Below are 10,179 nucleotides of genomic sequence, written 5' to 3'. Positions count from 1 at the left end.
AATGCATAAATTGTGGACTGAAGTCGAAATGTAGAAGTAGTATTGGGCATGTATTATTATGACAATTTTCTCGTGTTTGAACATTTTCGGAAAGACGTGTGTTTTGGTCTTGGTACGCTATATATCGTTAGGTAGTATTTTTGTTTTATTGATATTTAAAAGATAAAAGTGATCTTTACTATTATATTAGGACTGATTAACAAATATTAGAATCAATTGGTAATTTAGTGACAGATATTAGATGTATAGGTGTATATGCTATGGGGAAGGTCTGTCCAGTTGTATGTGAACGAGCATTATATCATTTCAATGCATAAAATCAGTACAATGCTTTTCTTTTCTTATTTCTTGTGAATAATTAAACGAAACGATTGAATAAGTTTACTTTGTGAAGAACAAGTTTTATTAGTTTATTATATTTGTGATTGTTTACAAGAACGACTTTACTATAATTTTGGATGTAAACGAAAAAACAATAGTGCCTTAGCTCGCTCAATAAAATACCAAACAATATTGAAATGAACAGGGTGTACAAGTAGTAGGTAATGTTCCCGAAACAATCCCCGCTGCACGGGTCCATTATCCACGTAGATACACGTCACTATATCTCAATTCGCCATAAATACGGCGCTGTGATTCCAGTGTTCAACCAGGAACACGAATTCAACCAGTTTAACCTCGATAACGGATCCGTGCCAGAGGGGTCAGATATTTAGTTAATTGGATACGTGAAAAATACTTTTTAGAGTAAAATAAATAGTATTTTATTACAAACTATGTATTTTCAACCAAGGTGAACAGATTTTGCACAAATTGTGATATGTAAATTATCATTCAAAATATAATTGATGTATGAAAATCGGCATCTGTTTTTAGGTATAATGTGATTTTTGAAAGTGTAGTAAATAAGTTTAAACTCGGTATTTGTTGTATCGTTTTAGTTTTTTTAGTATAGTCCGTTTTATATATTTACACAACAACTTTCTTCGCACTTTTATTTAGTAGGAAATAAAGTTACATATATACAAAATACATGTAATTTCATTTTTAACCCAGTCTGAGGAGTAATAATCATGGAGAAAAAATATGAATTAAATTAAAATTACGACTAGCTCTCATACCATTTAGCCTTAACTCTGTCTAAGCTGTTACCAGCAAGCTTACTCTTATATTTACTGACAAGGTCTGAGAAGTTACTTGACTCCTTGATAGCATTCTGGACCTTTCTTTCCGTGAAGCTATCTCGGCCCTTCTTGGGATTTTTATTCACTTTCTGCTTCGGCTGTTTGACGCGTTCTTTCGCGGCCATCTTTAATCTCTGCGTGTGTTTGTTCATTTTTTTCTCGGCTTTGACAGTTTGTCTATGGACATTCGCCTGCAACTTTAGTTTATGGTTACTCCTCATTTTGTGTTGGGTTCCTTCTTTTGAGGTTAATCCTGTGTAGTCTCCGAATTCCTGGTTTGTTTGTGGTTGTGGTCTGACGAATTGGCCAGATTTATTGCCGCTATACTGTTTTTTGTTGCCATATTGATTTTGGTTATTTCTATTGTTTTGACTCGCATCTCGTTGATTTTGGTCTTTATTTCTTCTGTCGAATTTCCCTCGTTTCACGGTGCTTTCGTCGGGCCTGTCCATGTTTTTCCGTTTTCTGTACCCTTTTTGATTGCAATGTTCGTTTTCTTCTGAGGTTTTGTTTGCATGTGGGTTATTTGCTATGGACTTTTCTAATCTCTTCTTTCGCGCGTTCAGTGCCGTTCTGTCTTCTATTGAGAACGACACTATAGGACGCTGTGAAATAAGTGTGTACGTATTTAATTAAAAGCTCATCTTATTGCTATGTAAAAATGTGAGTATGTGGAAGCCAGGTGGTAGCTAATGTTTAAAATAAGAAAGCTTATTTATCATATAATCACAATATACCTAATATAGTATAATAACTTACGTTATTCTTGTCAAATATATCTGGATTGTTGTTCAACTTCCTCAAACACATCAAGGCGTCTTCGTGCTTATTGAACATCACAAAACCGTAGCCCTTAGACCTGTAAATACATAATACATGTTAGATCATAAGTTTGATTTATGTAATCTATAAATAGTATTTAAGAGGTATAACACGAAAGCCGACCTTCCATTAGGAAAAGCCAGAAGGATGATGATGTATTTAGAAACGTAATATTTTATTTATAAATGCAGATAGCACAGTCATGTGTCTTTGACCACATACGACGCTTTGGCAAGTAACGCTGACTATTTAGATTTTTGCTTAAAAATCGGCTTGTCTGGATTCGATCCTGAGCTACCAGATATCTATACTTATAGTATAGTACAGGTTACATAGGTAGTTGACAAAAACAAAACAGTTAACAGTTTTTTATATGATAGGATCTGTAAAAAGTTTCACGACAGTTTCCGCTAGAGGCACCAATCTTTAAGCAGGCACACGAAAACAGCTCTGTGACTCTAGCTATCCCAATATCTGAAATAGCTTCTAATGAAGCTTTGAGGGAGATTCAACAGTGGAACACAATACTCACGGATGCCGCCCATCCTTCAGCACGGGAGCCCTCAAGTCCCTCATCACCCGCGCCTCCCCGATCACGGCGGAGGCGGGCGCGGCGCGGGCGCAGGCGGGGGTCAGGTGAATGCTTATTAACTATACCAAGGGTTCTGGGTTCGATCCTCACCCAGCACATTCTTATGTTGTTTATAAATACTTACCTACTCGTCGTATCATCTTACCCGCCGCCGACAGGTACGTTTTCATTGTCACCTGCGTCATTATCTGTCAAAAGTTTCACGACAGTTTCCGCTTGAGGCGCCACTGTTCAAACCAAAACATCTATGTGACCCTTTAGCTATCCCAATGTCAGCAATATAGCAGTAACTACTCACGGATGCCGCCCATCCTTCAGCACTGGAGCCCTCAAGTCCCTCATGACCCTCGCTTCTCCGATGACGGCGGAGGCGGGCGCGGCGCGGGCACAGGTCTCCTTCAGGCGGGAGTCTGATCAATGCTTAGATGAGTACTTAGATTGCTAAGTAACTCTACCGCGGGACCTGGGTTCGATCCTCAGCTGGCAGATTCTTATGTTGTTTATAAATACTTACCTACTCGTCGTATCATCTCACCCGCCGCCGACAGGTATGTTTTTATTGTCACCTACGTCGTTATTGTCAAAAGTTTCACGACAGTTTCCGCTAGAGGCGCCACTGTTTAAGCAGGCAAACCAAAACATATCTGTGGCTCTTTAGCTATCCCAATCTCATAAATATAGCAGTAACTACTCACGGATGCCGTCCATCCTTCAGCACGGGGGCCCTCAAGTCCCTCATCACCCGCGCTTCCCCGATCACGGCGGAGGCGGGCGCGGCGCGGGCGCAGGCGGCGCGCAGGCGGGAGTCGTCGAAGTGAGGCGGCAGGTTGGAGACTACGAGGCGGTAGCGGGAGACGAATCTGGAATTGTGAGCAAGTTTGTTGGAAATAGTATGTTATATTCATGGGGGTAAAGTAATATGTTTTTATACGTGATTCTCGAGTGGAATCGACTGAGAGTATAGGTAAGGTATGTCAGACGTGAATTAGTCGTGAGCATATATGTATGTAAGTATGTATGTATGACGCACAAATAAACACTTTGGAACATCTTTACAACGCAAGTCAAGTCGATTCCACGCTGGTATTTATTGCATTCAGTAACATCCATTCACCTACTCATTTTAGAGGTTAAGAGGAGGTCCACAAGACCCACACAGACTATTGTGTGAATGTCAATACATATTTATTTACGTACCTGTTAAGATTCTTCAACATTTGCGTCTTGCTCCGCTCCAGAGCCAGTCTCTTGGTCATGTCTGATGCTGACACGCCGACAGCTGCCTTAGTACCCGCGACCACCACTGAAAACAACAACATTCACCATATTAAATATTGAAAAGAAGAAATTGTGAATAAAAATAAATAAATTAAACCTTAACCTTTTGTATTTTTTGTGAGAAAAAGTATTTTGTTTACGCCGTTATTTATGTTTAAAATCGGTTACACTGTATCTGAAACTGCAAGCGGAGTCCGAGTTTTTCTCTCGTTTCTAGTAGTGAAAACTAATTTGTATGAAGCGGGAGAGTCGCCACCTATCGGTAATTACATGCGCAACCTGGTTTAATATATAAGAACCCTAAATTATCTCATCTCACCTCCCTCCTTAACCAGGTACAAATTCCGACTATCCTTGGCCTGCTTCTTGCCTCCAGTCTGCAGGTTCTCTCTCTTCAGAGCCGGCTTCACCTGCAGTACCTGGCCCTCCATCTTCAGCAGGTCGGGAGTAGTCAGCTACTGACGCTAATCTGACTGACTAATCCTAACCACGGTGATAAACCCTAGTTTATATCTGTCCCGGATGCACGGTACCGTTATCCACGTAGATAAACGACACTATATCACGATTCGCGATTAGCACGGGCTGTGATTAGTAGAACGTACATTGCGTTAAACGAGTTTCTCTACGTCTATAAAGTTGCCGTGCAATTATCTAATGCTATTCCAACAATCTAACAAGAAGTAGTCCCTAAATCTCACCTCCCTCCTTAACCAGGTACAAGTTCCTGCTATCCTTGGCCTGCTTCTTGCCCCCATTCTGCAGGTTCTCTCTCTTCAGAGCCGGCTTCACTTGGAGCACCTGGCCTTCATCTTCAACTGGTCGGGAGTAGTCAGCTACTGACGTTTATCTGACAGACTAATCCTAACCACGGTGAAAAACCCTACTTTATATCTGTCCCGGATGCACGGTGCTGTTATCCACGTAGATAAACGTAACTTAAGCACGGCGGTGTGATTAATAAAACATGCAACGTCACTAAATCACGATTCGCGATAAGCACACGGGGTGTGATTGATAAAACATGCAATACGCGAGTATATCTACGTCTATAAAGTTACCGTGCAACCTTGTCTAACAAGAAGTAGACCCTAAAATCTCACCTCCCTCCTTAACCAGGTACAGGTTCCTGCTATCCTTGGCCTGCTTCTTGCCCCCAGTCTGCAGGTTCTCTCTCTTCAGAGCCGGCTTCACCTGCAGTACCTGGCCCTCCATCTTCAACTGGTCGGGTGGAAGCGCCAGGAAGGCATCGGCGTCGTGTTGGCGCTGGAAATGGGAATTGAGGATGTTAATTTGTGGCAGGAATAACAGGTTATGGCGTTTATTTTAAATTGAATACTAGATTCTTATTATTATAGGTCCTTAGTGACAGGTTCTGAAAAATAGAACCAACATTACAAAAAAAATGTATTGTCACTTTTTGGAAAAAATAAATACGAATATTTCTTTGTAATTTATTTTTATTGTTCTGGACTGTGTAAGCACATAACCTCAATTTCATTCTGTTGTATGAAAAATCCTCTAAAACGCTTTATTCTACGACATAGACATTATCTCATAAATTATAATACAACAAAAAAAATAGAATAAAAAGAAACCGTTGGAGGCGCCGGGTATCGATCCCGGTACCTCTCACATGCTAAGCGAGCGCTCTACCATCTGAGCTACGCCCCCGGTGTCTATTTGTACGAAATATAACATCTTATCGCTTGTTTAATAACTCGTTTGTATATTGACCTTGAACAGACAAGCTACTCGAAGATAATATTAATCTAGGTCAATAAACCTTTCACTAGAGCAAACCATACGCCGCTGATATAACAATAACATTGCTTTTGTAAATGTGTTGTAGGTACTTACATAATATTTTATTAGAATGCCGAGCCAACAACAGTGCAACGGTTAGTCGTTAGTACAAGTGTTCGGCCGAGTCCACAGAATTACAGAGTAACTTCTATAATGTTGAATCAATATGTACCTTTACTTGAACAATAAAACTATTTTTTTTTAATTATTTACTCTATACGGAGATTTTCACACAATTTCCCGCCATAGAGTAAATAATATTAGTGCGTGCCGCATGTTGCATTGAACCGCCCCCGCTGCCCGCTGGCGTCGTGGACGCAGCCTAAGGTACCTAGTTACTAAGCCGCAAGAGGCCAAAAATCAGGACCCGGGCACATATTTTTCATAGCTTCTTCATAGAACTACATAACTACTCCTACTCTAAGGCCCTGTTTCACAATGTCTGGTTAGTGGCTACCTGTAAGATAAAATACATGCTGTCACTCTCGGTTATTTTTTTGACAGTGACAGCATGCATTTTATCTTACAGGTAACCACTAACCAGACATTGTGAAACAGGGCCTGAATAAATCATATACGATAAAAAAAACTGATGCTGTACCTAACTGGATGGCATGAAGTGATTGCAGAATTCCTCTTCTGGTTGCCTTGTGCGGGAGTAGACCACCACCTCAGTGTCTTAAGACCATTTATTTATCAATAACGAAATAGCCCTACCACCTTACCTCAAACTGGACGAGCCCTTGCCCTGGCTGTGCTCGGTGAGCTTGTCCCCGCACACGAGTGCGTCCCGCGCGCGCCCGGTGCGCTCGGCCAAGTGTCGGAGCTGAAGGCGTCAAGCTGAACGGCAGGCTCGTTATCAACACTGTGCGTCTGATGCTGTCTAAATGAACTATAACTGGAATACCGTGGCTGTAGAAATGCTCCTCTGGCAGCTTTGCAAAGGATTACACCAACAACTCAGTGTTTAAGACCATTTATGTAGCAACTAGCTGTTCCGCGAGCTTCGGTATGCCATAAAAGGTTTTCCCGTGGGAATTGCGCGATAAAAACTAGCCTATGTGTTAAATCCAGAATGTCAGCTAACTACATTTCAAATTACATTAAAACCGGTTCAGCCGTTTTGACGTGAAGTAAAAAACATACACACTCACAAACTTTCGCCTTTATAATATAGGATAACATATAATAGCGCTATAATCTCACCTCAAACTTAACAAACCCGCTGCCCTTGCTGTGCTCGGTGAGCTTGTCCACGCACACGAGCGCGTACCGCGCGCGCCCGGTGCGCTCGGCGAAGTCTCTCAACTGGTCGTTGTCCACGCTGAACGGCAGGTTCGTTATGAACACTGTGCAGCCGTCTTCCGCGTCGTTTAGCTTTATTCTGTGGGGGAAGGGAGTTTTGTTTGTTAAATGGGGATTTAAAAAAGATGTTGGAGGTAAATTAATTAATAATGTAATGATGGTGAATATGTAGTCTATGTACATTAATGTAGCATAACTGACGACGATGTTGGATAGGTAGTTATTGGATTATTAGGATCTGATGATGAATACTACTCAGTCTACACTAGGTATGATAATGACAGTTATTAACTATTCATTATGAGAATCTGAGCTGAAAAATGCCGAGCTATGTACTGAACTTCGATTTAGTCTGGTCATAATTGACAATAAATTGGTACTGTTTTAACGAGTACTGGTACAATACAGCATACTAAACAAAATAAGACTCATTTGAACAAACCTTTGTCTCTCAGTAACTGTGTCTGTTTCACTCTGGTTGTCTTCCTCCATGTCTACATCATTGTCATCATCATCATCCGCTTCTTCCTCATCGTCATCTTCTTCTTTCTCATCATCATCAGAGCCACTGCTGTCATCATCATCATCATCTTCAGACTTCACTTCTGTCTCAGAATCGTCTGATTCACCTGATAGACAAAAGAAAGCAAATAAGTATTATGACCTTCCAACCGATTTCGGCCATGGCAACTGCCGTCGAATCATACAATTAATAAGTATAAGGAAAATTTTAAAATAATAATTTATGAGTTTGTGCAAGGGGGATCAATTACTAGTTTACTACAAAACATTCAAGAATACTTATAAATACGATTTATTTATACAGAAGTTTGTGATTATGTTTGTAAGTAACTGTTTCATACAAAAACTATTTTACCTATTATATGGATTTCAATGAAATTTTACAGTAATACAATTTATAACACATAGTATTTTTTGCCAAGAATGTCGAAATGTAAAGCTAGTTGCTAATAAAAATGATTACCTACACTGCATAATAACAATGTTCCTAGCAGACTACCATGCAAATAAGACTCAAACAGCACTTACTTTTAACCTCAGCCTTCACTTCATCACTCGTCACATTCAGAGCGCCCCCCTCATCATCGCTGTCCGAGTCTTCCTTCTTCACATCCTCCTGCAGTTGGAGCTGCTGCTCCACCACATGTTTCATGTACTTGTCCTTGGCCACCGCCCAGTCCACAGATATTGGCCGGCCTGGAGGGTAAAGTAATGTTGTGTAAAGACAAATGCTGGGCTAAAGTTTCACAGTATCAAGCCTTTGGCCAGCAGTGGGAGGCAAAAGTGTATTTCAACTTTTTGGAAAAATAATTTTGAAGAGAAGTTGTGATGTTTTAAATTTTTTAAATGTAAGTCAGATGCAATATATTACCTTTCAAGATTATAGGGACTGTAAGGTTTGGATGGCTGACCAGATTTTAGCCAAATATAGTTAAAATCAATTTCATTTATGGAATCTATCATAGGAAATGTATAACTTACCCAGAAAAGGTTTCATATTGGTGTTCAACAAAGCCTTTTTGGCCATTGGGACATTCTTGAAGTGCACAAAAGCACATCCTACCAACTTGCCGTCAGGCTTTTTCAGTAACTTCACTTCTAATATCTCTCCGTAAGGTGCAAAATGCTCCTTCAAAGTTTCTTCTGTACTTTTGAATGAAATATTTCTGACTATGAGTCGAGCATTTCTGTTGACTCTTGGTTGAGGTTTTTCGTTTTTCACAGGAGCAGTTTCAGGGACATCTTCTGTAAAATAAATGCTTAATTTTGCTATATTGTGTATCATCAACGTTTTTGTAATATTATAGATAGATGGAATTAGTTTAGCTCATATTTGTACTCTGTTGTTATAATATTATGTGTTAGCTTTGTAACATCTGTTCACAAATAAATAATATTCTATCTATTATTTCAATGATTGTAAATTAAAGCAAAAAAATATTTCTTTTATTTTTGTGGAACTTACTTTTAAACTTCTTATATTTGTTCTCTTCTTCAGGTGGGGCACTCTCCGGCTGTTTTTTAGCTCCTTCAGTTTGCAGTTTCTCGTCATATTTGTGTTTAGTCACAGCCCAGGCTACATTGATAGGACGGCCTGGAGAAATAGAAAATATTCACTTTAAGCTACTGTTGTTAGTTTCAAGGAGTCTACACACCAAACCCGCCGACCCGCCGACACAGCCCGGCGGCTTGGTGTCGGCGACTTTGTTTCAAGAATCATGTCGGCGACTCGTACCCCCGCGTGCAAGTCGGCGGCATGGCCGGCGACTTGCGTACGCGCACGCTCAGTTGCCCGCCGACACTCCACGTTCGTACACACTGCAATCACTAACTAAAAAAGTTGTACTGATTTCTTGCCGCCGACTAACTCACCGACACAGCCCCATGACACATGTTGGCGGGTTGGCGGGTTTGGGTCGCCGACACCAAGCCGCCGGGCTGTGTCGGCGGGTCGGCGGGTTTGGTGTGTAGACTCCTTTAAGATTGTCATAAGCAGAATAACAGTTAACCATGCTTGACTGTTGAAGGTCAATTGGCGGGTCATCTTAGGGATATAGATTTTTTTATACATGAATGAAATGAAATGAAATACTCCATGGCGGATTTTTCAGAAACTTACAAGCAAGAGCAGCAAATTGATGTGTAAAGAACACTTACCAAGAAAAGGTTTCTTGTTGGTGGCGGTCATGGCTTTGTTAGCCATCGGCACTTGTGTGAAGTGCACGAAACCGCAGCCCACGAGCTTGCCATCAGGTCGTTTCAACAATTTAACTTCTTCTACAGTTCCATAAGGGGAAAAGTGTTCCCGTAAAGCTTCCTCTGTGGCTTTAAAGGACACATTGCGCACAATAAGACGGGCGTTACGGTTCACACCGTCCTTGTATTTTGAATTCTCATCCATAGTTTCTGTTTCTTGCTTTTGCGTCATTTTCCTAGGTTAGGTTACAAACATGTAAATATAACCTCTCAAAATATACCTCAGTATTATCTTACACTCACCTAATGTGAAATAGGTAATTTTATTAAACTCTTTATACTATCTTGGTTTAATTTTTAGGTCATGAAAACAGTTTTTGAATTAAAATTTATTAGAAAATAGTTCACAAACTTCACATGTGAAAATAAATCCCAGATTTTTTTTATTTCACAGAGTAACCTCGTTGAGAAATG

At 40.3% G+C, this 10,179-nt stretch overlaps 1 protein-coding gene and 1 non-coding gene across 3 annotated transcripts; both read right to left on the bottom strand.

Moving 5' to 3' along the window:
* Window positions 1–950: 950 nt before the first annotated feature.
* On the bottom strand, window positions 951–10,169 carry LOC105398189 (RNA-binding protein 28). 2 transcript variants are annotated; one of them, XM_048625475.1, is made up of 12 exons: window positions 10,009–10,167; window positions 9,667–9,941; window positions 8,975–9,103; window positions 8,491–8,754; window positions 8,038–8,205; window positions 7,430–7,616; window positions 6,889–7,066; window positions 4,980–5,142; window positions 3,796–3,901; window positions 3,294–3,458; window positions 1,944–2,043; window positions 951–1,789 (listed from the first exon to the last, which is right to left on the bottom strand). In XM_048625475.1, exons 2-12 carry the CDS (start codon window positions 9,935–9,937, stop codon window positions 1,109–1,111), a joined length of 2,412 nt encoding a protein of 803 aa, XP_048481432.1. In that variant the 5' UTR covers window positions 9,938–9,941; window positions 10,009–10,167; the 3' UTR covers window positions 951–1,108. The 2 variants fall into 2 exon arrangements, with proteins under 2 accessions (XP_048481432.1, XP_048481431.1); XM_048625474.1 differs by having other exon boundaries at window positions 9,667–10,169.
* Window positions 5,478–5,550, bottom strand: Trnaa-agc. Its single transcript has one exon. It is a non-coding gene; the product is annotated as a tRNA-Ala (tRNA).
* Window positions 10,170–10,179: the final 10 nt, after the last annotated feature.

The sequence above is a fragment of the Plutella xylostella genome, chromosome 14 (genome assembly GCF_932276165.1).
Source record: "Plutella xylostella chromosome 14, ilPluXylo3.1, whole genome shotgun sequence".
NCBI classification, from domain to species: domain Eukaryota; kingdom Metazoa; phylum Arthropoda; class Insecta; order Lepidoptera; family Plutellidae; genus Plutella; species Plutella xylostella.
This window is presented reverse-complemented; position numbering and strand designations above follow the sequence as displayed.

What these genes read in the sequence shown, in the direction of transcription:
- LOC105398189 (XM_048625474.1), bottom strand. Translation starts at nt 9,937, where the DNA reads ATGACGCAAAAGCAAGAAACAGAAACTATGGATGAGAATTCAAAATAC. An exon ending in CAAATATAAGAAGTTTAAAA is followed by an intron (nt 8,755 to 8,974) that starts GTAAGTTCCACA and finishes TTTATTTTACAG; the next exon opens with AAGATGTCCCTGAAACTGCT. An exon ending in ATATATTTGACAAGAATAAC is followed by an intron (nt 1,790 to 1,943) that starts GTAAGTTATTAT and finishes CTTATTTCACAG; the next exon opens with CGTCCTATAGTGTCGTTCTC.